General features: G+C 49.2%; 2 protein-coding genes and 1 long non-coding RNA gene across 12 annotated transcripts in view; 2 read left to right on the top strand and 1 right to left on the bottom strand.

Annotated features, from left to right (window-relative positions):
- The window catches only part of nell2a (neural EGFL like 2a), a 54,112-nt gene extending 48,257 nt beyond the window's left edge, over nt 1–5,855 (top strand). Inside the window, exons 20-23 of the mRNA XM_053885411.1 lie at nt 161–354; nt 1,647–1,823; nt 4,060–4,284; nt 5,090–5,855. Coding sequence (XP_053741386.1) covers nt 161–354; nt 1,647–1,823; nt 4,060–4,284; nt 5,090–5,131 — 638 coding nt within the window. The 3' untranslated portion in view covers nt 5,132–5,855. The remainder of the gene's footprint in view (nt 1–160; nt 355–1,646; nt 1,824–4,059; nt 4,285–5,089) is intronic.
- Nucleotides 5,856–8,109: 2,254 nt separating this feature from the next.
- Nucleotides 8,110–26,846, bottom strand: tmem117 (transmembrane protein 117). 3 transcript variants are annotated; one of them, XM_053886018.1, is made up of 8 exons: nt 26,399–26,846; nt 23,462–23,765; nt 18,058–18,190; nt 13,846–13,945; nt 13,169–13,266; nt 11,438–11,597; nt 10,706–10,835; nt 8,110–9,969 (listed from the first exon to the last, which is right to left on the bottom strand). In XM_053886018.1, exons 2-8 carry the CDS (start codon nt 23,739–23,741, stop codon nt 9,320–9,322), a joined length of 1,551 nt encoding a protein of 516 aa, XP_053741993.1. In that variant the 5' UTR covers nt 23,742–23,765; nt 26,399–26,846; the 3' UTR covers nt 8,110–9,319. The 3 variants fall into 3 exon arrangements, with proteins under 3 accessions (XP_053741993.1, XP_053741992.1, XP_053741994.1); XM_053886017.1 differs by having other exon boundaries at nt 26,476–26,845; XM_053886019.1 differs by lacking the exons at nt 23,462–23,765; nt 26,399–26,846 and adding an exon at nt 18,276–18,520.
- LOC128770975 (uncharacterized) lies at nt 18,757–27,756 on the top strand. 8 transcript variants are annotated; one of them, XR_008416569.1, is made up of 8 exons: nt 18,757–19,412; nt 19,501–19,655; nt 20,041–20,128; nt 21,036–21,551; nt 21,694–21,738; nt 21,841–22,664; nt 22,745–23,675; nt 25,283–26,680. It is a non-coding gene; the product is annotated as an uncharacterized LOC128770975 (long non-coding RNA). The 8 variants fall into 8 exon arrangements; XR_008416567.1 differs by having other exon boundaries at nt 21,694–22,664; XR_008416570.1 differs by having other exon boundaries at nt 21,036–21,986; nt 22,413–22,664.
- Nucleotides 27,757–27,812: the final 56 nt, after the last annotated feature.

Genomic DNA, 27,812 nt, shown 5'->3' with positions numbered 1-27,812 from the left:
ATTCAGTCGAAGGTCATACTTGACAATAACATAATAATTTTACGAAGTATTGAAAGAAACACAAATGTTCATGTATGCATTGTATTTTAGGACCAACAAAAGTCAATTCTGTCGCGCCTCCTGGTTGTCTTTGTCTCACGTCCTCCTTCTCTTCGCTCAGACATAAACGAGTGTAAGACAGGGAGAAACACCTGCGCCAACGACACTGTGTGTTTCAACCTGGACGGTGGATACGACTGCCGCTGCCCCCACGGCCACAACTGCACCGGAGACTGTATCCATGACAACAAGGTCAAACACAGTGGACAGATCTGGGTGCTGGACAGCGACCGCTGCTCCGTCTGCTCCTGTCAGGTGAGGTCTATCTTCAGTCTAGTAACATTCGCTCTCAGTTGTTCTGCAAGTGTGTTAGCCAACGAGAGCAGGTCCCCTCTCCTGCTATCAGCATCAAATAGCAGCCTCCCTGAAGCACCGATGACCTCGCCTGGAGTCGTCAAGCAACACCCAAACAAGCTGATCTACTGAAGGGTCTTTGGTGTGCTGTAATGAATTTAAATTAGAGTAAACAAGTAACATTTGAGGTGCTCTGAAGAAGAGTTATCGGTCATGAAATAACTCTTTAGAATGATTTACATGAACTATGTTATTTTTGATGCAACTTCATGACATGTTATTAAGGTCTGTTATTGTGAAATAATCTGATTAGTAATGGTGAATATTAACCATTAATAAAGTATTACTGTTAATAATCAGTAATTATGATGGTGATGCTAATTAATATTTCATCATGGTTATTTACCGGCTAATATGCTGCTAATAGCAGTTCATTTATGGTAATATACAGTGTGTTGCCTACTCTGAAGGGTAACCGACTGGGCTCACAGTCTGGAGTGTTGGTGCCGCACGAGTGGAGGAGACGTAGCCATTTTTATGGTGCTCACCAAGCTAGTTATAAATGTGTCATTTATCATTGTTGGACTTTAACATCCCATCATATCTCATCTGCACAAGCCTGGACCTTCCCAAATCTCCATCTGCTCTTCTGAGGAAGTTTAATTGAAGGTCGCGACCCCTGCCGAGGGTTAACGACGCTCCGCCACCTTCTCTTTTCCTGCTCCAACACCACAGCGCCTCAGTTCCATCACCGTGGAAACCTCTCATCCTCCCTCACCTCAGTGAACAGGTCGCACGCTTCCGCGCCACAATTGCGAGCGGCTGATTATCTGGGATTAGCGTCGGTGGCGAGCCAATTATTGTTGTGATTTCAAAGGACAGCGGCTGAAACGCCCGGCTAATCAGAGCAGTCGTATTAATTGATGGCGGAAACGAGGAGCTGTCCGTCAACATTAGGGGCGGCGACGGTTGAGGGAGCAGTAAACAGGTTCTTGTGATGGATGCTTGATGTGCACAACAACTCCAGAGGTCAAAGTTCTTCTTGAATCTTCTGTGAGCACTAGAGTGTAGTGAGACATTGAGATTCCAAAGAGAAAAGAGGAACCCAGGGAGTAGCAGGGGGGTGAAAAAGTAGTTCCTCAGAACCTGCTCAGACCCACTTCCATGTCAGCATGTGTGTGACTGCTTCAGACTCACAGCATCGGTCTTTCTCGACCCTCAGTTGCTCATCACACTCATGTGTTTGTGTGCAGGCCGGCCAGGTCATGTGCCGCAGGATGGTGTGCGACTGCGACAACCCCAACGCCGACTTGTTCTGCTGCCCCGAGTGCGACCCGCGACTCAGCAGCCAGTGTCTGCACCAGAACGGCATTCTGACCTACGGCAGCGGCGACACCTGGGTGGAGAACTGTCAGCAGTGTCAGTGTCTGGTGAGTCCCCAGGAGCGCCCCCTGTCGTCTCGTGTACGAGCTCTCACACACTTAAACACCGGCCCATCAATGTAAGTCACCGCTGTGGACACAAAGTTACTGTGACACAAACACTGTTTGCCCACTCTGGAAACAAATGAGTGCGTCTCCATGGCAACCCTGTGTGAAGATTCAAGAGGAGTCAAGGAGACGAGCGGCGCAGCAGAGAGGAGAAATATTTTAGTTATTAGTGAAGTAACAAAGAGATGAGACACGTTAACAAGCTCTCTGGAACAGGAGTGCGTGTGAATGAATGTTTATCTCAGTGTATGCACTGGTCCTTGTGTCTGCATGAACTAGTTGGTGTGTTCGCTTGTGTGTTGTTTCTTTCAATGATTTTCTCTGTGACATTGACCATAGTACGATTTTTTTTGCCTTGTGTTTGTGAATGCGAAGGCGTGCTTTTGGTTCATCCATCTGTGTGGTGCTGTTTGTTTTTCATCATAAATTTCTGTATTTCAGTGGCCACCTTTCTGTATTCAGGTTGTGTTAATATGTGTGTTTGTGTAGTCATGAGAAGTCATCTGTGAACTTGGTATTCTCAAACGTAAACACGACTTTGTCCACTAGGCGGTCAGGTGATCGATACGAACAGGAAGTGACCGGAGAAGCAGATCTTACGGTCGACACACAGCTCAACACGTCATCGCTCTCTCAGTGTGAGAGATCAGTCACACGTGATCAGGAGGGCAGCAGAGCGTCAGTTTTGCTCCTCCAGCGAGTGTCTGGACCTGGAGCTGCACTTTTCACGTCTGACTGCGAGTCATTATGCAGAAGCTGCAGCATCAGAGCCCACAGGCAGCAGGAATCTCAGCCGCTGAAAATGAGTTTGCTGCTCTGCACTCGGGCTCTCTGCTGGAGACTGCATGTTGATACAAGCGGACAAACACTCAGGCCTCGCTCTGCTGCGCGTGCACACACACACACACACACACACACACGCATATCAGTAATTCTGTAGAGACCACACGGTGCTCAAGGAAACTATTTCCCTTCATTTGTCCATGCTGTTCTCCTGACACAATATTGCACACAATTGTGTACCTCTGTTGTTTACAATGTGAGGATGATGCTGTGTTGCATTTTTGTGTTTGTATTTGGGGTGGTGAACACAACAGTGGGCCAGATGTGCTCACAACAGATGTTTCACTCGTCACTCTCAATTTTGCTCCTTGGTCCAGCGATTTGGGTTTTTTTCTGTATTTTTCTATTATTTGGATTTAGTAATGTTTTGTTTCCATGTATGGGTTATAATATATTTTTAAATTTTGTTTAATTATTTCTTTTTTCATATGTCCACTTCAGGTTGTAGTTTTAAATAATTTAGCATTTATTTTATTTTATTTTTTTCAGAGAAATTTCACTTTTTCTTTCACATAGTATTCCAGTTTTTGTGTTTATTTTTGGAATTTAGAATTATTCCAAATGTCAGCCTTCACTCGCAGCTGGGAGGAAGTAGTTGGAATACTGGAGATAATTTGATGTGTAACTATTCACAAAAGGATTCCTGTAAGGTGCCTCCACTCCTCCGAATACTGGGCCAGTCTGGGACCCTGCTCTCTCTGTGGGGCTCTCCTGGAGTTGTATCCTGAGCCAGAGTCTGGTACTGCATCTTACCTTTTGTGCACTTCACAGTGCCACTTGTGTAAATCTCTCACTTCCTTTATGGCTCTATGCGCAGCCATTAGCCGCCTGAGCTTGTTTATCGTGGTCCTCAGCCGGAGTCTCTCCCGGTTTGATGTGTGTTTGAGCAGTCATATTCCGGCAGCAGTTTCTCGTGGATGTCAAAAGTTGCAAGTGGGTCAGACCAAATAGATGCCGGCGCGCTCGGGACAGCTCGTCCAAACACGCACGCTGTTCTCTCGATCCGACGGCAAACAGCAGAGTCAATTACAGAGTAGCTGCTGCAGAGCAGCGGCGGGTTATGATGAAGCTGCTTTGTTTGGAAAACATTCTGATATTGCTGTGAGGTTGTTCTGGTTGTTCTTCCTCCCAGCTGCGAGTGAAGGCTGACATTGATGCCCACTTGTACTATGCTGGGGGATAATAAGTCTGGGGGAGGTCAAAGTTCATCATGCAGGTTAAAATTTGATTGAATTCCAGTCATGTTTCCATGACAACGCTGCCTCGATAATTTCTCTCATCAGTCATTTTGTGTTTGAAAATGACCCTCCCTCCCCCACCTCTCTGTCTGCAGCAGGGGCAGGTAGACTGCTGGCCGCTGCCCTGCCCTCCGGTGGACTGCGAGTTCACCGTCGTGCCCGAGGGCGAGTGCTGCCCCCGCTGCGTGAGCGACCCCTGCCTGGCCGACACCATCCGCAACGACATCACCAAGACGTGCACGGACGAGAACAGCATCTCCCGCTTCAGTGGCTCCTCCTGGATCAAACACGGCACCGAATGCACCCTGTGTCAGTGCAAGGTAAGAGCCGGCCAGCAGTGGGCGCCGCGATAGTTGCTATAGCAGTACTGGCCCTGCTGTGAGTTAGACCTGGTACCTGGAGTAGAATCACTCTGAAACAGAAGCAGATAAGTCCTGACTCAAAAGCAGCCTCAGCTCAGTGTAAAAGTCGGTCGTCGACAACACTTCCTGGCTAATGGAACCGTTCTTGACATCGGAGCGGATCTTTGAAGTGAGCACACGTCGTAATGAGACGCAGCGGCGCAGAGAGAAAGTGTCTGTTGGTGTGGTGTCAAGAAGAGAGCAAACAGCATCTTCATAAAGGCCTCCGATCCACCACAGGCGAGCTGCTGCCCAATATTCTGTGTGTTTGTGTGTGGGTGTGTTCGAGGGCGATGACTCAGCAGCAGATGAAAGATTCAATTGAAACCAATTTGAGAAAAATGAAGTCTGGAATCTGCAGCCTCTGTGGTTCCGTTCATTGGGACACAATTGTTTAAAAGTGGATGTCACTTCTGCTGATGAATTCCTGCCTGGGAAGACTCATATGGAGTCAAGCCCCTGGTGTCATCAGGCCAGCCAGGTCCCTCACAGACAGGACATCCAGCTCATCCTACTTTGTTTGTGATCTGAGGAAGGAAGAGAACTGAGAAGATAGCCAGCCCCTGGAAAGGTTTGAGTGGATGGATGACTGTGAAGTCACAAGCCCGTTGCATGGCCAGAACCAAGAATGATGACCCCAGAAGTGTCTCTGCGCACCAGTGGGGTCCACATGCTGTCGTCTGAGATTAAAACCGTGGCGTGTTCTGTCTTCTCTTGTTCGCAGAATGGACACATCTGTTGCTCAGTGGACCCCATGTGCCTTTAGTCCCGCAGACCTGAAGGCTCCTGTACAGAGTTCTCCTGTAAAAACACCGTTTTGTCTCACCGCTGGTCCCGGGCGTGGGTCCGGCCGGGTCCAGTTCGTTACGCTTGGAGAGGTTCGGGACCAGAACCTTCCAGGAAGTGGGAGCCCTGGTTTTCATGCGTCTTTGTGATTCTCATTCGCTCACAGAAGATGGAGTTGGGGGAGGGGCACCATCACCCATACCAGCCACAGAGGGGCGACGCTGGTCGAGGACTTGCGTATCCAGCGTCCGCCACCTCTGTTTTTGCCCGCTCCCCTCCAGCCCAATGCGCCATTCTTTAGTTGTCGGCCTCATGTTTCACTCCCCCTCGTGTTTGTGGCAGAACGCTAACCCAGACCCGGCCCACCCACGCCCTCCCCCCCCCCCCAAGCTCCGCCCTTTCCCTTCTTCTGTCAAACAGATGGACTGCAGTCCCACAGACCCCTCGACCCCCCCCCTCCGACCTTCGCCACATGATTCTGTAAGATATGAATATTTACTGGCATGACTGTCGCTTGGTGTCCAAATATTTTTGCCGATTTGAGTTCAGACGCGCTAGCTAGCGTACCAACTCGCAAGATTCCGTTGCCACATCGATGAGTCGTCAATATTTTGTGGTGATTTGTAGACGTTTGATTCAGTTCACCATTTTGAAATTCCTGAGCTTGTTATAGTGTATTAGTGAAATAAAGTATTTACATTTAATCCCAGTGTTTGTGTTTATCTAATCAATCTCCAAAGGGGTTCCTATGTGGATTTCACCTGTCCGAAGTTTTTTCATTGTCTAGCATTTTTCACGATTTATTTATTTCTTCTTGGCTTCTGAATGCATGGATTCAAGTTTTGTAACGTTGGTCTCCATTGTGGCTCCGCCAGTGTGTGGTCTAGTTGTTGTCTTGCTTTGCTGGGAGTCATTTTCTGTCTTTGGTGGCTACAATTTCTCAGTTATTTACTTTGATGCTTATGACTTCCGAGCAGAGATTCCGTCCCAGACTTCAGTCCCGGCAGACGTGGGAGTTCATCTTCATGATTTCGTTACTCTCGAGCAGAGAGACATTTTATTTCCCCGCTGATCTTCTCGCCGGGCTCCGAGCTGCCGCCGGTTTTATTACGCAGCCGAGGAATCTACATTGGAAAAGGCTCTCTGGCGTCTGCTGCGGCGACATCAACTGTCGCGTTTAGGTCTGATGATTTGGTGGAGTAGATCATGGCTTTCGTCTTCCTCATTAACTGAGGAGATGGTCACTCACAAGTTCTTTTCCCTCCCTACCTATTTGGGAAATCCTAAAAATATGTTTTATATTTCTTCCCAGAGTTTCTCTCTGACAAGCACTTAGAGGAGGTCACGACTCGGACTAGAGCAGGCAGGAAGGGGCCAGCGCAGAGTTCACAGCAGCTGCTCTCAGGTCAGTGAGTCCGCCATCTGTCAGGCTGCGGCCCAGGAGCCTGGAGAGCCCAGTGGCACGTGGCCAGTGGGTACCGGAGCCTGGGCGGCCCTCCTGCCGACTCCTAAATGTTTCATTTCCCTCAGTTGGCTTGAACCTGCCGCAGCAGATGCCTGAAACCACTGCGGGGTCTGTTTCAGAACCGTGTGGTCGGTAGCAGCACTTGATGGTGGAGCAGGGCGAGTCCAGAAAGAGAGCTGAGTTCCTGAGGTGATGGTCGTCGACGTGCACGCACACGCGTCATGCGTTCAGTCGCACACCAAACACACAGCTTTATTTAATGACTGATTATTGCTGTGCATGGAGCAACAATCCATAACTCATTTCAGACACCATTTAACTGATTTTGAGCTTTTAAAGTCGCAGCAAGGCTTCAGCGCCCCCTGTGGCTGTTCAATACTTTTCACAGTGTGAGTCAGTTTTTCTCATCATTCTGCATAATTGTGACGAAAATTCAAAAACATGTGGAAGCTTCGTTGGGTTCCGTTACAGATGACGTTTCTGGCTATCACGCGCTGCAAAACTACTCGAGTCTGCGCACAAACAGCAGCAGATGGGTCGTCCTCAGTGGCCCGGTGAGTGATGTTTCCCTGACGCACAAACAAAACGCATCACAAATTCAAATGAAAGCCAGGCAGCATGAGAGTGCGCTCAAGTGTCCTTGCAAAGATGGCATCATTATTTTTCACATATTAATTGGGTCGGCAGCAGCAGGATTCTTGACCTGTGCTGTTGCCTGGCAACCGCCTCAGCTGCACGGAGATAAACATAAACTAGAACTTTCCTCTTTGGGAATTGCACAACAAGATCAGCAACCTCGTCCAGAAATATCTGCACAGCTCGGACGATTTATACATCAACAGAATCGTTTCAGCAAGATGGCCGCCCTCCGAAAAGTGAGGACGGCGTATGCCGACAAAATAGATGACGTCAATATTCCGAGGGTAACCAGATTAGGCCTAAGTAGTAATCAGATTCAATCAATAGGTTTCGTAGCTAAAAATGTTTTTTCAAATGTAAACATACTCCCTGATAACCAGAAAACAATATATAATACATGGTGCAGTCACATGAAATAGTCCTTATCTGGAATCAGATTACCTGATAATCAGATTATTTACATTCAGATAATGTCCATTTTCCAGTTTCCAGTTCAGAAATGTCTGTTTTCTAGAGATATAATCTGTAATTCAGATTAGATCCAAATTTAGTCTTCATCTGAGATTAAGTTTCATAGTCGCTCAATGACTTAATCTGGCAGTTCACATGAAATTTGGATAATCTAGCATTTCAGTTGGAATCTGATGAAACATTAATATGATGACACCAGATCATGATCTGTTACAGTGGTTTTATAGTTTTCTTTGGAGCTTTTCTCAAAGTAGAAAGTCATAAACGTCAAAAAAACTGTGTTTTTTGTTGGCTGTGCCAGTCATAAATGGCAACAAAAGAAGCGATAAGGAGCCCATGAAGCCACATGACTGGCAGAAAACAGTTAAAGAAGAGCAACAAGGTGAAGATAAATAGATTTATTTGAGTTGAAAAACAAAAAAACATTATAAAGCTCATTAACAAAGTCTCTGTAAACAAAATCTCTCGTTACATGATGGAACAGTTACGACGACGTGACGAACAGTCAGACCCGACATGACGCTATGCTAACATGCACACGTACGCACACACAGAGGTGTGTCTACACGAAGCGGGATTAGTGAGACACAATCCAACCCTGAGCTCCACGACTCACACACAAGGGATTACGCACAAAGTCTGCGAGTGTAATAACAGGTAAGTATACTTGATATATAATCCTATATGTAAATGGGTGGTATAGTCAGTCGTCCAACTACAAGTTAGTTCGGTTAGTTGTGTTAACGTCTCCGGCAGGAGGTTGCCACATGAGGATGCGTAGAGCCACAACCAGGCAAGAGCTTCACGAAGTTCACTCTATCCGAAACCAAATTAAACCAAGACGGTTTTCACGAAAACAAAACAAAAGTCGTTTTCTCAAAATGGATTTGAATCATTATGGTGTTGTGAAGCTCAGCGTGAACAGAATGGTCCAAGGAAGACTGTGAGGGGAGCGGAAACGTGGTCACTGTAGATCAATACTGGTCTGTATGGAAAAGTCGGTCCCCGTAAGGGTGCAGGGGTGGACCCAGCATCAGCACGTTAGCCTGTTCTGATGCTGATCCTGGTCATTTTTGTTCGTACACACAGGTTCAGTGCAACACGATACACTTTTCCACTAAGACCAGTGTCAGTGTCCTCCTCGCTCCCCTCCACATCTTGTTGCAACCAGTTCTAGCTCCTCCCCCTTCCTCGGACCACTTTTGCTGCGTTCATGACGGCAAAGAAACAGACGTTGTACCACCTGAGACAAGTGGTCATAATGTTATGGCTACTCAACTGCTACATGGCGAGGAACGTCAGGGTCATTTAGCTTCGGACATGAACGTCACACAAGGGTGTTTCCGGACAGAGCAGCTCAGAAATCGGACATTGTGAGAGTTAGTTTAGGAAACGTCAAGGCACTACTGCAGCTGTACGACAGCGGTAAAACCGCTGGGTCACCTGACTGCCGCCACCGGGAGAGGAAATGCGCCATGATGTAGGCACATCGTCGGGTATGAAAATGCTGTAAATCAGGAGCAAGCACCGTTTCAGTAGGTCTGAGAAAGAGTTTTAGAAAAATATATCGGACAGTTGCGGAAAGTTGTCGGACTAAGGGGACAGTTTTTTGACGTCGAAGGAGACCGCCGGTGCCTCCTGCGCGGAGTGGTCAATCACAATACTTGGATGCGTCTCCTGTGTTGCCGTGGAGATGGTGGACTGAGTGGACGGCGTGGGTCCGTCCACGGAGAGCAGCATGGGAGTTCCCGACCGCCTCAGAGTCTCCAGCATCGTCGCTTGCATCTCCTCCGGTGTCACCCCCATCTCCTTGCTGTACTCGGATGGAGACTTCCTCTTGATCCGCTCGTAGCTTTTGTCCGGGTTTTCTGTGAACGTCTCGCTGTCTTGGAATCTGCCGAACAGCCAGATGAAGAACCCGAAGAGGACAAACGCAGCCAGGCTGGGGACAAAAGCCAGACACTTGACGTCGAGGCTGGCGCCCACATAGCGGCTGTGGAGGAACATGTCCAGCGCCACGTAGGTCCGGTTGGTGCCGGGGTCCACGGTGGTGGAGCGCCACTCGTAGGTCAGCGTGCTGTGGTTGAAGTTCTTGAGCGTGTCCGGCTCCTCCACCGTGTAGATCTTCTCGCCCGGGCCTACGTACTGGCCGTACTCGTAGGGTTTGTAGAAGATCTGGTTCTTCCACATGTTCAGGTCCAGGATCAGCACCAGGAAGATGATGCCGTAGTTGAACCACTTACCTGCAACCACATGTCAGACACAGTTCATTTCACCTCACTGCTTGTGTCCTGTACCACCTCAGTACTACGACACCCGTGTATTTAACAAGGAAACGCCTCGTGTCTCATCTATTCAAATGAAGGTATGTGATTGGTCCTGTCTACTGCAGGAACGATTCCGAGTCGACCGTTCAGCCGTCACATTAATCCTTGCGTGAGCGTCACTTCATCTGTCTCCACTCCACTAACACCCTGCAGGAGTCTGGTCAGGGATACGTGACACTCCCGTCCACTCGCCGCCGGGTTTCTAATCAGTTTTTACTTAAACCAATCACGTCCGCCCGCCATTTCCATAAGGCTTAATGGCTCTACATTCTGGCAAACGACTTTCCGCCAATCGGGTCCACATTTAGCGCCGGGACATTGGTTCCGTTGGCCGAGCGAGACTGAGAGCATACGGCGGAACCAAATGTGACGTGAAATGGAAAATTCATTCTCTTCTGAGAACGTGGAGAGCAACGATGAAGGACGAGTCGCGGCGCAAAGAGCTCGGGTGATTAGCCACACGCGCTAGCGGTGAGTATGAGTGATGTCACCTTTGGCGATTTTTAAAAATAGTAACATATTCAGCCATAACATTAAGACCATCGACTAAACACAGTGGTTTTCTTGCCACCAAAACAGCAGCTATAGGTGATCCTTGACTGTCAACGGCGCAAGATAGGATGTTTTTACCGTAATGGTTTTTAGCTAGTACCTGTGATGTGAATGTGGTACTCGTCTTTAAAGATCCGTTTGCACACCGGCAGCTTGACCTTCACGTGTGTGGTTGACATCCCAGGAAGGTTCATATCCAGGTCGCCCATGAAGTGAGGGAACTCCCAGTCCTGAAAAAACACACACCACTCCACCATTCAAACCGTCCTCTTAGCTCATGTTTGGTCTCTAGGCGCGTCAAGCGCTCAGTTAAAGGTACAGTGGAAGAGCCCGCTATATGACATGAGCATCCCGATGGTTTCTTCACTCATTCGCTCCTTCAGCTGCTCCTAAATCTGAAGCTTCTTCTTCAGAACAGACAAAAGTGCTCACTTTTCCGTCTCACTTTTGCTTATTCCTTCCCAGACAAACGCATTAGCATATTCATGAGCCACCGACACGGTCGCATTGATGTGAACTCTCCTGGGGAGGAAGAGAGCAGATTCATCAGGAAGGAAAAATAAACTTGGAGCGGAGACTGGAGGGGGGGAGAGAATCAAGTCATTATGGGAAGTTTTGGGCCTGTTGGGTGTCGGTCGTGGAACACTGGCGGGTGCAAACACGTTTGAGGTTATGGAAGGTCACGTGATCGTTGTTGTCACGGCGATTATGTCATCATATAGAGATCAATCAAGGCCCCTCGGCAGAGTGAGGGGGGAGGACACGCATCAGAGCAGAGACAGCCCAGCTCCCCCGCCCCGCGCTTTTAATTGGCCACCAGGGAGCGCCGTACCTGCATGACAATGAGAAGGTCGAAAACCAGAATGAAGGAGGCCAGGAAGGCTCTGGAGACCTCGTCGCTGGGCAGGAAGCCTCGGTTCAGGTTGTCCCAGCTGATCCAGTCCGTGCTGATGACCAGAACCACCACTGAGGTCAGAGAGATCAACACCGTCCTGCAGAGAGGAGAGGGACGAGTGAAGGTGAGCTGGAGCTGGACCCATGTGAGGCGGTGGCGTCACGTCCTCCTCTCTCGCCTTCGTCACAGAGCTAGGTGGGCGGAACGGAAGGCACGAAAATAGGACCAGAAATACAGGAGAGGGTTAAACATGAAGCGACAGGAGCAGGAAAGAAAAAAGTGATGCAGAAGGACGACAACAAGTGGTGGACTGGCGCCACTCTCCTTCTCTCACGGCAGCACAGGAACAGCGATTTACAGGATTTGATAAATGGCAGCAGACGAATCTCCGGGGAAGAGTAATGTGCGGGAGGACCTTTCTCTCCGGGAATCTGGAGACAATTCCGCCTCCACGTTCAACATTTCCATACATTTCCATATTTGACACATCGGTCACATGACGTGAGACAGTTAAGGCCTGGTCTCTGAACAGTTCTACTGTTGCCGCACCATGTAGTAGTATCTTTAGGTGTGGTTTTGTAGCTGCACTGCTAAACATCTTCATGGTAAAGCAGATAGTGTTTGTAGTACTACTAGTTGCAGGGAGTACTAGAAACGATTCTAGCAGTTTCTAGCGATTACTGTCGTTTCAGTAGCTGTATTGCAATTTATACAACTGATAGTACCATGTCAACACCGACGGATGAAGTTGTACTCAAAGACATTGCTGTGTTTTTCTACTCATAGTTCTCGCTGTTTTGGTGGTAGAATTTTTTGCACAATATGTGTATTACTACTAAATAGTGGTGATAGTCACAGCAGCAGAAAAATTGTTTTAATCTTCTAATCATAGTATTCGCAGTCATGTAACATTAAATGTACATTGAGTTGTACTACTTGAACAAGAAATCACTCATGGTGGATTAGTAGTATCTGTTGTAGTATTGATTATGGCTTATATAGGTTTGGTTGTATTTGTTGTGGTATTTGTGGTATATGTGGTATTTATTGTCATTACACATTTGGAGTATTATTATAATAGTTGTAGTACAAATGGTTAGTTTTGTGTTTGCAGAAGTAGTGGTAGTATTACGGCTTACATGGGTTTAGTAAGCTCTAGTAAAACTACAAATGTATGCAGGAGATACACTATTTGTCGTAGTACTTGATAATGTAAGCCATGTTGAGCTGCTGTAACAGTAGTCATGGGTCCTCGAGGTGGAAGCAGTCTCCTCTCTCATCCTCTCTTCTCTCCAGCAGCTGCAGTGGCGTCCAGGTGTGCAGCTTGATTGACAGCTCTGCATCACTGCTGGGACGGCGCCGGCGTCGTTGTGAGCCCTCCGCACGCCGACACCGAGGACGACACGCTCCACCGGAAGTGTTTGTTGTACTTCAATCTGCAGCAGTTGTGACCTTGTGCTGTCCATCGATCTGCTGCTCTAATCAAAGGTGCCGACGCGGAGCGAGAAGATTAACACGGCTATCGACTCCTCCAGACCTCGGGGAGCACTTGCACACACGAAGACACTCGTGTCATCGCACATGAAGACTGACACATTAGTCTCATCGCACATGAAGACTCTTACTAACACACACACACACACACACACACACACGGGAGTCACGCACCAGAACAGGACGATCCTGTTGTTTCCTTGTTTCCAGAACCTTCGGGCGGCTTGGCCCCAGTCCGGGTAGTTCTGGTCCTGCAGCATCATGTCAGTCACCTGAAGGACACGCAACCGTCTTTTTCACTGGGAGGAAACACTGGGGCTAGAGAGATCAAATTCTGCGCTTTGGTTCTGCTGAGGTTTCTGCGCAAAAGCACTCTTTGTTTTTAACATCTGGGAAAATTAGATGGAATAAGACTGAACTCTCAAAGGCATAATTTCATCAATGGAAAACTTCAATTGAGACGGCAGAGGAACCACTGACAGGATGTGTTGCTGCCATGGCAACAGCTGCAGGTCTAAGGTCACGCGTCTCTAAAATTAAGAAGATGAAAGCTGCAGTCCAGTCTGTGCTGAACCACCCAAGCAACTGTGGCATCTGTGACCTCTAATCCCGTGAAGGTCAGGAGAGGTCAGAGGAGGACACCTGACCGGAATCTCTACATGTCTAAGACCAGTTTGGATGAGAGTCAGCTGGTTTTCACACAAACCTCTTCTTTACTCAGCAGAATACTAATGTGTTCACATTTGCTTGTCTGATGTCTGTGCCCTGAGATGACCAGAAGTCCTGTCCAGGGTGTCCCCTGCATCTCGCACTCCTGACCCAATAAACAAGTGAATGAAAAAGCGTCTGACCATCCAGGCGGTGACGAAGTCTCCCATCCAGGTTCCGACAGCAGCGATCTTCATGAAGCTCTCGTTCCTGATCCCCATGTACTCCGTCACCAGGTACGGCCTGTGGGGGGGAGGGGGGAGACCTGAGTGGGAGTCAAGCTGGCAACTCCTGGAGCCAGTCACAAAACAGAACGTGTGCTTTTAATGTGTGTGTGTGTTCACACGAGTGTGTTTAATAATGCATGTGTGTGAGTCTATATACCGGCGAATGAGTGTGATTATACACTGCAATACACTAGAAATGCACACACACCTCCACTAGATGGAAGCATGAACGCACACACCTGCTCTATTTTCTAATAGATACCAGATAAAAGTGGGTCAGCGGTTTCCAATATGAGCCCAGAGAGAGGAGGGTGCGTGTACGAGGGGTGTCTGCAGGGACAGGAGGCAGGTAGGGAGGAGAGGGGGAAGAGTTTGATCTGTGAGGCAGCATCTCTAAAGCGGGGGAGCAGGTGGGAGCCACCTCCCCCTGCGTGAGCGCCCCCACAGGTCACACCACAGACAGTGAAACTCCACTGTTTGAAGCCCACCGCTCAATTAATCTTTGTTCTTCAGAGGCCAAATGTTTCTGCAGAGAACAGAAGGAGGTCAGAGTTTCTCTGCGCCTCCTCCCCCCTCGCTCTTCACCTCTACAACTGCAGTTCACAGCTCACCACTAGAGGCCCCAGAGAGCCTTTAAAACCTGACTCACAATGTCAGGCGTCAAGAATGTTTATCTTCCTGACTGGAACTACTTACACAAACCTTGTGTAGCTCTCTGATCGAGAGTCATATAGCGGAACAAAAATCCCATCCCAGAATCCTGATTCAGTTTATTTCAAAAATAGACACACAAAGTTGCAATTATTTGTTCTATTTATGAGAAATTATTCTTGTGATTTGATTTTTGTTAGTAAACATACAGCCTTGTGACGTAGCGCAGCAAAAACATAGCTACAGGAGAATACCGTATTTCTAATTTACATCATGAAAATTCAAGGATAGCAATTGTTGTTTTCTGTTTTTAAACGTCAAAAACATGCGTCAACAGAGGCCTCAAACATCCAAAGAGGGCGCAATTCCAAAATCGTTTTGGGCGACATGAGAGCATTCAGTAGAGTCAACAACTAACCCTGGAAATAGTTAGCAGAGGAGCAACAGCTGGTGTCAGTACGACTCTCGGCAAATGCACCGTAATCTTTTCAGTGACCGACATGAACGATCATCAACACCCCACTACTGTGCGATACTGGAGCCACGGGAGAAAAGATTGTCAAAATCTGCGGGCAGTGAAAAAACGTCGAGCTTGGTCGCGTCAGAATTAGCGCCATTAGCTTCTAGCGTGAGAGTTGCAACGTCAAAACCAGAGCATTCTGAAACACTAAGGACAGAATGAAATGAAGTGAAGTTTGCCCAAGTCGAGCCCAGCTCAAGGGGCCACGGGTGGACTTAACCAACTCGCCCTCCGGTTTGGAGCGCCACCTGACGAACAGCCGAACTCTTTGACTTATTCATGTCCACTAAAACTTTAATGGTCCTGGGAGCGGCGCTGACCCGACAGAGCCAGACCAGAGTGGGGCAGCATCAGGACAGTAGCACCGTGAGTAATCCTCCCAAAATGGCTGCTGCAGTTGAATGGCACGGCCAGTGGGGTGACGTGGATGATGCCAGCAGCGGCTCCGGCCCTCCGTGGAACGTTATCAGGTTCAACACAGAGCAATGTTCAAGGACGCGTCCGTCGTGGTCACTGCGTGAAATGAATTACAATTTCACGCCCGGAGAAGTCAGAAGGCTGGGCGACGCTGCGCTCTGACATTTTAGAGTAAAGACAGCGTTTCAGTGAAGAGGGGGGCAGGCGCACAGCCACAGGACCTCTGCCAGAAATAAGTACAAATCATGTTAGATGCTTCATTTTAATGGCTTTTCCGGAAAACATCGCCAATCCCATTTTCCCGTCAGACTCCTCTGCTCCGGGTCTCACTAACTTTCAAGTATCTTTTACTCTGCGTACCTCCTATTCTGAGTTTTTGGGGCTGCTTCTCCTAACTTTGTCTCCAACGCTTCAGGTTGCTGATCAGCTGACCTCAGGAGTGGGGGGGGGCGGGCAGAGGTGGAGGTCTCTCCCAGATCACCATCAGCGAGCTACTTGAGGTGAGTCACTTCATAAATCCGCCCGTATCAACCCTCTCACTCTGCCACCGCACTTAAACCCCAAATCCCTCGGTCGCTCTCTGTTGCATTAAAGCTGGCGGCGGATTGAGCCCTTCAGCCGCTGGTCAATCCCCGGCTCAGAAGCGCCGGCACTGACCACCAGACAATATCTCGACCAGTCTGCTTCATGAAATAAAACTGATCTCTCATCCATCTCACGCAGTTCTGCTCCAGTAAATTCATATTCCAGATTTCAGAGCGCCACCTGCTGTCGTTCACGTCACTGTTTTTCTCTTATTTGGCAGTCGTTTGTTCTGAGCAGACCTTGGCGTGAAGAAAAAACAGCTCACAAACATTCCTGAATAAAGAGTCGCCATAGCAACGCACCACTAGAAGATGATCGTCGTTGTCTTTAGCAGGTGATCCCAGCTAACCGGGGCTGTAGCGGGATTAAACTCCAGCTGTCCTCTGGTTGAAAGGAGAGGTAGCACACCAACACTCACAAACTGAATCCAACAGTCAGAGTTTAACATTTTGGGAGGAATCCAGAGTTCACAACAGGGATATTGACATGGTCTGGTAACTCATAAGAAAAAAATGATATTGTGAGTGTGTGTGAGTGAACTTGTGTAGCTATACTTGTAGGGACAATTCTTGACAAAACCTTGTCAGGTGTGTGTTTTTGTTCTGTTGGTCTGCCAAGGCTCAGTCATCTGGCAGCGATCCGAATCTGCAGGTTGGACTCTTCAGCAAGTCCATTCACTCCTCTCTGCTCTGTCCTGGAATGGATGCTACCTCTGAGGTGTGGGGGGACGGTCGATGGTGGGAGGAGAAGGGGGAGCATTCGGGTGTCAATCACATGAAGGAGGCGGGTCATGTGACTGGTGGGATTCACCAGCGTTGTGTGAGGATTAGGGATTTGTCTGCCAGGATCTGCGGCAATGGATTCCTGGGTTCTCCTTGTTAGTCGGCACTAAGCTGATGTAATTCCGGCAACTGGTGAATTCACACGCCTGAGTGACATCATCCAGTCGAGAATCTCCCACTTCAACACGACCCCGTGCCACCGCGTCACCTGAGCCCCTCGGTGGCGAGAGGTCCTACGTTCAAATGGTGCTCGGGCACCTCAGGTTGAGTGAGGGAAGGCGGTGACGGTGAGCGAGCTGAGCCAGAAGGCAGCGCTACAGTCGGCCTCACCTATGAAAGAGCCGGTCTGTTATGTTCTCAATTGTCCGAACTGCAGAGGAAAGGGTTTCCCGCCACGGTCGCCCGCCCTCCTCCTCCTCCTTCCTGGGAATTAGCCGAGATTAATGAGCGCACAGAGCTTTGGCTGCGCTTAATTAAATAACTCTGTCTAATTAGGAAGTGATTGTGGCCACTGACGGCGCAACAGGACACAATCCCAACTCCCCGGACGGTCACACTCCCCTGCTCCCGCACAAACACTGCCTCCCTCATCTGACAGTTGCATTAAAATGCAAATGGCCCAGATGTGGATAACAGCTCCCCGAGGACGGGTCCAATCCTCCGCCGTGACACGTGCCAGGTACCACGCTGATGACTGACCCAGAAGCTCGGGCCTTTCTGTGACAGCTGGGACACGTTCCACTCTAAAGACCTCGTCTCCTTCACATATGGGCACGTCACCGAGGACCATCCTGATCCAAACCTTGGCGCCGAGTCCTGCGTCTTTCTCAGGCAGAGAAAGGCCTCGCGAGTTCCCACGCACTGAACGCTTGCTGCCACAAAAGACGGTCCCGCCAGCGGGGGGCAGAAGTGGTTGGAGGTCTGGGGTCATCATCTGACTGGCGGAGCTTGGCTTGGACTGAGAGGAGAACATTAATGGTTGCTGGCACCGCGACCGCACGGAGCTGCAGCCAGCGGCCGATAGAGGACGGAGGAGCAGCAGGCGCCAGTGCAACACCGCCATCTGCCGTCTGCAGATGGGTACTACACCATTCATCCGAAGCAGTTAAAAAGTACTCGGGACAGATGCGGAGGTGGTGTGAATTGGTTTCTAATAGGCAGGGACGAACTTACTCCATGTTCCCGGCCATCAGCAGGAAGAGATTGTAGATGTGCGAGAAGATGAAGAGGAAGAGGATGGTGCTGAAGAACATGGTCATCCACGAGCCGTGGTCCTCCCGGAACATCTTCAGGCGCAGATATCGACCTGCGGGGGACAACAGCGTCACTCGAGGAACAGGCCGCCGGGAACGGACCAGGAAAAGCACGTCGATAAGAGTCAGTGCCGCGACCTTTAGCTGCCGGGATGGAGATGGAGAAGCGCGCGGGAAACATCCATCCACACGGAGAATATTCCACTCTCTGGTGTCACAGAGAATCAGTCGATTTCAGAACGCGAGTGTGATGGAAGAGGTCGTCCATCAACTCACCAACCTGAATCACCTGGTCAGGGACACGTGACTGAGCTGGAGACAGCCAGGATGGAAAGGTCAGAAAAGGTCAAGTCCATGTGCCTTCGTTCTTGTCTGATCCCGAATTTGATCCCATCACGTGCCACAGCGAGACAACTGTCACTTGTGATCATTATTTTTAACCACAAATATTCTTCTGTTATTCGGCGTTTGCGAGTTCCACAGTGGGGCGGAAGTCAAGCCACGTTTTAAATTAAGCTTTTCACCACACGTTCTACCTCATAAGTTATTTTTGTAATTTAACTAATGACATTTTCAGTCCGACATTTTTTTTCATTTCCTTCGCCGTTGTGACAAACCAGTGTGGATGTCTCCATCTAGTGGCCAAAGTAAGAATGTCAGCACAATGTCGCCTGAACAGGTGATCGATAATTCATGACGAGCAGCTTGGAACGAACCAGCGAAGACCTTTGACTGTCACTACTGTGGAACTTTAGCTTTACTTTAGTCGTTATAGTAACTACGAGGTCCGCAACAGCTCATTACTACAAAGTTAAATGAATAAACAAGGGCGCACTGTTTACAATCGAACAGTCAGGTTTCCGGTGACGTCATTACATCACATTCGCAACCGGATGTACTTGGAAATACTGCTCATTTAACCACTGAAACCGCCAACTTCAAGGAAGTGGACCAACAACTGAGCTCTTAAGATAAATATGAATGAGGACGTGGAATGAAAAACAAAACAAAAATGCCTTGAGCAAATAAGTAAGAGATTGACTCCGCAGTATAAGATGGTCAAGCTAACGCTAACTTCACAAAAATCTGGAAGAGATACTTCTGCTCTTGAGTGACATAACATGGAGTTCAACGACGCAAATACAAGGTACTGAAGCAGCGCCGCAATTGAGAAACTTGAAGACAGACTTCATAACATGGAAAGGAGCAGCGGGGTGGTGCGTGGTGGCTTCACTGAAGATGGCCCTGGCTGCGACGCACAGCAAACCTTTGGGGGTAAGTTGCTGCTAAACAGTTGCCGAACAGTATCCATCTAAAAACCATCGGAGCGTTGCCTCACCACAGTGTTGATCACCTGTTGCAGGCTGTGTTTGACTTGTCCTGGTGCACTGAACACATGAGACGCAGGAGCGCCAGAGGCGTCACAACGCATCAGCGTTCACACCCGCCTGCTACACGCCACAGTCAGGACCAGATTAATGCCGTCGCCAGGTCACGTCTCGCACAACCTTTTTAACCGTAAGTGCTGATTCCGCGGCTCCACATTGATCTGCTGTAGTTTATAAATAGCTCCATCTCTGTTGGCGCTCTTCACCCCTGACCTCGGAGATTAACACCGCCGAACTCTCAGCAGCTGTACTTGGTTTTCTCCTTCAGAGACTGCGTGAGCAAGGACCGGTCCTCGGAGAGGGGCGCGGCCCCTCGGCACACACTCATCCATCACTCCAGGTTTGGGGCGCCCAGAGTCACAGCTCGGGCTACAACTGTCCCCAAAGCTGCTGCATGAACAATAAATCACGGGTGGAAAGTGACACCCCCTCGGTGCGGGACTGCACCAGCGAGAGGGTTATTTATAGTCCGGAGCGGCCGCTTGTGCTCGAGGTAAATAACGGTCTCTTTCCAGCTCCGCGGGACCCGATTCATCAGTGTCCAGTTTGGCTGGTGGGAAACGCTCCTTCAGGACGACAGATCGATGAGAACGACTCATTCTGGTAACGCTAGCCACGTTAGCAAGACCGAATTCTGAAGGATTCACTGAAATTTGGGATGTGCCGACTCAGCAGCTTCACAAATAACCCTACTGTGGGACAAATGTAACCCGATATCACGCTGACATTTTGATTTTTGTTGAGCGGACGTAATGAGCAGATCAACGCGGCCATGCTAGCAAGCTAACTCAGAGTTTCTAACTCAGAGCGCGTTTGCTAGGGTCGCGGTTTGCAGTCAGGAAGGTGCCAGACTCCTCCAACACTGACAGAAACACCGGAGACACGAGTGATTATATAATGGGCTCGCTCCCAACAGGAATCATTTCCTGGTGAATAAGTCGCACGGCAGCGAAGGCTCCCCAACACACGAGCGCTGCGGCCCCAGGGCTCACGCTGCTGCACGAGCGCAGCAGTGATAACACATGACAGAATCCAGATGGCGCCCTGGAGGCAGCAGTCGTCAGGATCAGGGAACAATGACCAGTGACACTCCACCAACGGAGCATCGCGTCCGGACAGCCAGGGACAGACGCAGCACCCGCCGCTCTCTTTTAAGTAGATTAATGTGTGACTGTGAGACGTTTTGTCTGCTCGGAACGTTGCTTTAGCAGAGTTCTATCATGTTTTAGAAAGCTTTTGGATCAAATAGCATTTTCTGTTGTAGTGTTTACAGCTGACACAGAGGAGCGAAGCTAGCAGGAAGCACAGTACCTTTCACACAACATTCTTTCCTCACTGAAGTGTTGTTTTGGGGAAAGTAATTTTGATATCAAGCTAAGAACTGCGGTTTTAGCTGAGCTCAGTCTTAGCATTGCCAAAAGTTAGCGCTGCTGTTTCAGTGATACTGTAAGAGTACGTTATTCAATGGAAAACTAGAAGTCACCAGCTAAATAGTCGCTGCATTTGTCAGGTCGCAGGGGCAGCAGCTGGAGTGAAGAGGTCCTGACATCCCTCTCCCTGGAACCCTCATCCTGCTCTTTTGGGGAAAAGCCAAAGTGTTCCTGGCTCAACTGAGAGACCTTGTCTCTCCTCTGTGACCTGTTCTACTTGTAGTCTCTCCTGGATGACTGAGCTTCTCACTCTATCAGAGGGTGCACCTGCGGAGGAACCTCATACTGCATGTTGATCTTCAGTCTCAGACTGAAGACACTTCCCTCACCTGAGAACAAGACCCCAGGATGAACCTGAACTCCACCTCCAGAGTCTCATCTCCAGCTAGAACAGGATGTTCTGACTGAGAACATCCATGCGTGTGTTTCAGAAGCAAAGACGTACGTGAGAAGACGAGCAGCGGTGGACGGTGCGTCACTCTGACCAGCAGCTCCTCGTGACTCTCTGCACTCTCCAAACTTTCCCCAAGCCCCTGATGACTCGTGGACCGGAGCGGGACGGCCAGCGCGTGACAGAATGTCCGTGAGCACGCTCAGTAAGGTCACATGACTCACAAGCACCCTGCGTCTGGTGTTGGGGGCTCAGAAGCCTCGCAGAGGAGGAGACGTGCCTCTCTAATTTAGGAATCCAGGTCATCATCTGAGCTCGATTCAAGCTGTCTGTCTGTCTTCCTGCAGATGAACCATGGAGCAGTCCTTCACCCCTGCATGCCACCTGACATGGTATGGGTCACCTGCTGCCAGATATGAACCCTCTCATCCACCTTATCACTGCATGAACAATGTGTAACCCTTCAATCTCCCTTCTTACTCATTCATCTGGAGCGGGTCTGCCCGGCGACGCTGAAGATCTAGAGCCGGGGTTCTGAACCTTTCTGATCTCAGGGCCCACCTTTCCCTGAACAGATGGCTCCAGGGCCCATTCAAGGAACACGACTGATCCATTACTGTGATTACTGATGTCACTTGTGGTCAGTAACCACACACGTAAACAAACCACAACCTTGTGAAATGACGTGAAACCATGTGATCAGCGCAAAGATGTTTGTCATGTCAAAGTCAAGAACTTCTCCATACTTGGTAACTATCACAGATTTGCAGCTGTCAAGTCAATTCAGTGACTCACTACTGCCACCATATGTGGCTCATGTATTAAAAGTGAGCGTCTCTTCACGCGTGACGTCGACAAGTGTTGTCAATCACTGAGGCCACTTCATAGTGGAGGGCGCTCAGAACCAAGTGCAAGTGGTAAGTGCCAGTGTTAGGGGGAGAAATGGGACACAGCCTAAGACTCGCCTGTCGTCGCCTCATGAGTCCGCAGAGTCATAACATTACACCCGTCAATGTAAAGTCAGGCTCTAGCACATTCATATTAAACCATTCTTCTGCTCCTCCAGCATGAGACCCTTTCATCACCAGAGTGAGACGCGAGCATGACACACGAGCGCCGTCTGCTCCTCGGCTGAGAGCTCTGGACGGATCCTGATCCAACAGAGATGCGGAGTGACAGGTCGTCTCTTGCGTCATGACCTGGAGTGGCGAGGGGCCGCTCACTCCTCCTGCGGTGGGTGAGCGCCGCAGCCGAGGTCGACCCAGTTCCTCCGCTGTCAACATGGCGGACAGGCAGAAACTGGGCTTTGATGAAGCAGGTCAGCGTTGGTGTCCTCCATGTGGATTCTGACTCATCTAGTCTGATCTTGCTCATTATTATTTCATTCTCTGCTTCCAGAACAGTGAGTCCAGGAGGAACTGGATCTCGACCCCAGCGAGACTTCAATCATCTTCTAGAGAACCTGAACGCTCCTGCTGGGTGATGACCTGAATATTGACGTGGGGTGGGATCAGGCTTTTAGCTAGGAGGGCGTCTGGGCGTCTGCAAAACATGGAAAAATGGACGCCCAATTCTCGACCGTAGCTTGGCCACACGGTTACGGGCATCCATTTTTCCATGTTTTCCTAGCCAAAAGCCTGGCCGGGACTGACACCAGGAGACTGGAGTGCTTCCCCGAACCTTTGGAAAGGACCTCTATCTTAGCGGACTAGGAACAGGACTGCGACATGGGACCTGCTCAGATTCATGTGCATGAGATGTCAAAGAGGAGCCAGGATGACACAAGAGACCAGGTAAGGACAGTGACTGAGACAGAGGAGTCAGATAGGTGACTGATCAAGTCAAAGACTCGGTTGAGACGATGACTGGAGGAAGGACCCTAATTGAGACCAGAGACATCCAGGACTATGATAACCCTCAGGACTGAGGTCAGATGAAGGACCACAACTTCTTAGAATCTGGACTTACACTGGGACAAGCTATAAAGAGGCGGGGTTCCAGACCAGGACTTGGTCCACACACACTCTGACACGAGAGCTCCAGACTACACATGGCCCAGAGACTCATACTGTCATGCAACACCAGGACCAGATCTGAAGGAGCTCCAGCACTCACCGAAGAGCCGTCGGTGGAAGATGAACTTTCCGGCCAGCAGACCGAAGAAAATGGCCAGAATCCAGCAGACGACCTTCAGCGTGGTCCAGCCGGGACCTGGGTACTTGTTGAACAGGAAGGAGAAGCAGTTGCCCACCACGATCATGTGCGCCTCCGTCTGGCTGTGTGACACCGGGTCCTCGGCGAAGATGAGGAAGTTGAAGAAGGTGACCAGGTAGGCCACGATGAGGCGCGACCACGGGTGCTGGAAGTAGTAGCGGAAGCAGGCGGCCAAGCCCATGCTGACTCGTCCTAGTCCTCACACCTGGAGGGAGAGCGCAGTCGGATTCATCAGATTCACAATCAGATTAGAGGGAGACTCCTGCTGAGATTAGAGGCAGAGGTATGAAGGGGATTAGACTGGATCAGCATCAGATTACTGACAGCACCTGAAGCAGGTCGCACCTCCGGTCACCACGATAGTCACCTGTCCAGGAGACAGTGCTACAACTGGCGGTGTTCAAGTCCATGTTTTTTGCTCGTCCTGACTTTTTTTTTGCTTCTTTCCCCCTATTTTTCGTATTAATTTTCTGGGCTTTTCATCTGGGAGGAAGCCATGGGGCAGACCTGGGATTTGTCTGTAGCGTCCCCACCTTTCACACACTGCGATGACAATTGACAATTCTGCATCTCACGATAAATTCGATAAACACGCAGCTCACTCGCTGCACTGGACCTGCACACGTGAACATGAGGAGACTGTGACTTTGCCGCGCTCTCCAGCTCCGCAGCGTTTGACAGCCGACACCGGCGTGTGACAGTTGTGGAGAGTGTGGTGGACTTTGGTTCACCATCGTAGTTTTAAACTTATTTTTAATCCAGGGAACCTTTGCTCATGACGCTGGTCGACTCTGAGTCTCTGGGTCCCTGTTTATTTTATTAGATGGACTGGTCCTCATAGGTTCTCTGACACGCTCGTCTGCCTTGGTTCACATCAGTACATGCAGGTCTCCTGCTGCGCTGGTGACAATAGTTGGACGGAGCTCCGCTCCAGTATTGGCGGCGGCGTCCTTTTCTGCGTCCCCACTAGGGTTCACTGATGGAGGACACACTCTCACAGGCAGCGCTAATGCTACGAGCCGCCATCAGTTAGGGACCATCAACAAATTCTAAAGCCTCAAAGTATGAGTGAAATCTTCAATAAGGCCATGGAAAACAAGCATTTTAGGAGAGAGAATGGTGGAAAGGTTTTTCATCACACAAGACAAAGGACTGACAGTTTGTATCATGATCTGGAGAATAGAATCTGACTCCATGATCATTTCTTCACATGATTTCTAATATTTCTTCAGTAGCATCTAGGAAATGTGTCCAGACTGCTCCACAGTTCAAGTCAACTGTTCAGAGACATGAGATACAGCAGACAGACGGCTCCATTTAACCCCTAAATAAAGCTGGCAGAGCAGCCTGTCAGACACCAGCGGCTTCTACCAGAGACCTGAAACACTGAGTTTCTCATCTCTACACTTAGTTCACTATTATATTGAAACATAAACAAATAATGATGTTGGAGACAAACTCCTCTAGTAAGTTTAATCATAAAACAGTTTCAAGAGAGACTGTCGTGTCCAACACATGGAATAGAATGAAATTTATCGTGAGAATTATTGTTATCCCGCTTCCCATCAGGGGCTGCCAGAGCAAGTCACTCCTTCCTGTCCTCATTCATCCATGAACCTCATAGGTTCTCCTTGCATCTCCATCATTCTTGGTCCAACACTGTCTCTCCTCATCTCTAGTCCTGCTGTTTTACTACAAAATCATTCCAATGTGTTTGTATAGGTGAAAAACAATGCAAGAGTTTCCGAGATTGTCAAGATCTAACCAGCCTCAAGGAGACACGACACTCACCTCAGTGTCCCTCATCTCTGACTCCTCCTACTGTGACTCCTAAGCCACACAGTGACAACATGGCAGGGTCGGTTAACAGCAGTACGGAGCTGCCTCAGGCTGCAGTTCAGGTTCTGTACCTGGACCAGGCGAGAGCTGAGGCCACAGCGGCTCCTCAAACCAAGCGGCGCGTCAGCGTCCACTTGCTTCCCGACACACTCTGTCTGTTTCCACTCCACATCCCAGAGCTCCCTGGTGTCATCTGTGACCCACTCTACGAGACTGGACCTCTCAACCGGGTCCCTCAGGTCTAAAAATAACTTGGAGAGAAGCTTCCAGACTAGCGCAGGAATAGAGCCGAAGCAGCGCCTCACGTTTCACCAAGTTCCTCAGTCGGCAGAAGACGCCACAAGTGAAACTCAGATCTATGAATAACAATGACTGCAGTCTTGTTTGGCTGACAAACTCTTGCAGGAACTTTTCTTAAAGACTACACGGCAGCAGAAAGATGTAACACTTAAAGTGAGCTGAGCCAGAAGACCCTGAACGGTGGGAGATGCTGGATAGCAACTGACATCACTGGATCAAACTGAAATACGCTTCTATCGAGTGGTGCTTTTGTTTAACGATAAAGAGCTTTGTGACAGACTCAGAGAAGAAGAATCCCAGCTCTGACTCAGAGCCCAGCCATGGAGCACATACACCAGTCGGCTGTGGACCATCTAGTGGTGCGGGTGACCCCTTGACCTCGCATCTGATGAACAAGACCATTTTATATTCGATTTAAACTACACGCCGGATTAAAAAGACCGGTGGACAAAGTGAAGCGGGATTACATTGTTCAAAACGTGTAATATAATCTGTCCCACCCAGCCATGAGAACTGTGTGGGATCAGACAGATAGACGTGTGGAGTATAATCTGAGGCTCCTGCTGCTCCTCCTCTCATGTCTCCCGCCGTCAGAGCCACGCCAAATGTCACGGAAATCTGGGAATCATAATCTCCGGAATCCGATTACATCATTTATGTCGGTGCACCGATGGAGCGAGGGAGACGGTCGTATCGTACCTGCGCGTTCGTGGGAATTAGATCACGCGAAACCTGAACCACCGTCATCAGCAGCAGCAGCAGCATCTTCCACGCACCTGCTCGCGCCGAGTCCCGCTCAGTCGACACCCAGGACGAGCCGCCGCGCTGCCGCTCGGCTCCCCGGCCACATCAGGCCGACAGCGGCGCTCTGGTCGCCCCAAACACCAACTGATCCGGTGGGATTATCCACGCGACCTGTTGTCGGTGTGTGACAGAGGCGCCTCTCAGATCCTCTGCCATTGTGTGGTGGGGGGCGGCGGAGGGGGGTCCCGGTGCTTCGTCAGCAGAAGGCCGGCGGAAGGGAGCGCGCGCGTGGGCGGAGGAGGGTCGCTGCTGCCGCGGGAGGACGCTCGAGGTGACTGGATCCTCACGCGCCGATAACATCAATGATGCTGCCTCAACAGCGACGTCCGACAAGACTGAATGTTGAGCGTGGCGACTTCCGCTCTCACCTTTCAAAATAAAATACAGATGTTACGCGTTTTTCTCTTTCCGAGGAATTATTTGATTTCGGTTCATGACTATATTTATGAATCCGTAAGAAAACCTGACGCCAGGAGAAACATTTTTTCTGACATTTATTCCCACGAAATTAGCAGACTCACTATAAGTACGTTTAGACACTTGAATAACTTTATTATTCAAGTGTATTATTATTATTATTATTATTATTATTATTGCTGTTGTCGTTGTTTAAACATTGAATGTCAAAATATTAGGTCAATTTTGTGGCCTTCACTTGCCTCACTAGAAATGCTGTTTTACTACAAAATCATTCCAATGTGTTTGTATAGGTGAAAAACAATGCAAGAGTTTCCGAGATTGTCAAGATCTAACCAGCCTCAAGGAGACACGACAACAAATACAGGTTAAATCAATCACAACGTAACACCAGGAGAAAACAGGAAGAACCCAGGTCGTCACCGAACCGGAAGCAAACTTGAACAGAGACACCGAGGAACAAATCTGAAAACAAGAACGGAAGTCATCGCTCGTGACACTCTATCGTGGTAAACACAAAGTCCAGTAAAATACAACAGAACAAGACGTGGTGGTCAAAAGCTCGTGCAGACGGAGGAATGAGAACCAGCAGAAATAAGATGGTGGCGAAACTCCTTGGTAGAATTGAAACACATATCATTAGACCTGACTGTATGTTTATTTTATTTTCACTATTCTTTCAGCTTTTGTTTTTTTTGTATTGCATTGCATTGTTTGTGTATAAATATGTGAGCAAAATTGAAAAATAAACAGTTAAAAAAAGATGGTGGCGAAAACACGCACACGCGGCTGAGAAAGTGTGTGGTGAAACAAATTCACAGCCAGGAAGACTACAGACAAAATAAAAGCAGATAACACCTGACTCAGAACCCCAGCGACTTGTTTACTATTG

Source organism: Synchiropus splendidus, chromosome 14 (assembly GCF_027744825.2).
Source record: "Synchiropus splendidus isolate RoL2022-P1 chromosome 14, RoL_Sspl_1.0, whole genome shotgun sequence".
In the NCBI taxonomy this organism is placed as follows: domain Eukaryota; kingdom Metazoa; phylum Chordata; class Actinopteri; order Syngnathiformes; family Callionymidae; genus Synchiropus; species Synchiropus splendidus.
The sequence above is the reverse complement of the archived record's forward strand: the minus strand, read 5'-3'. Positions and strand labels throughout refer to the sequence as shown.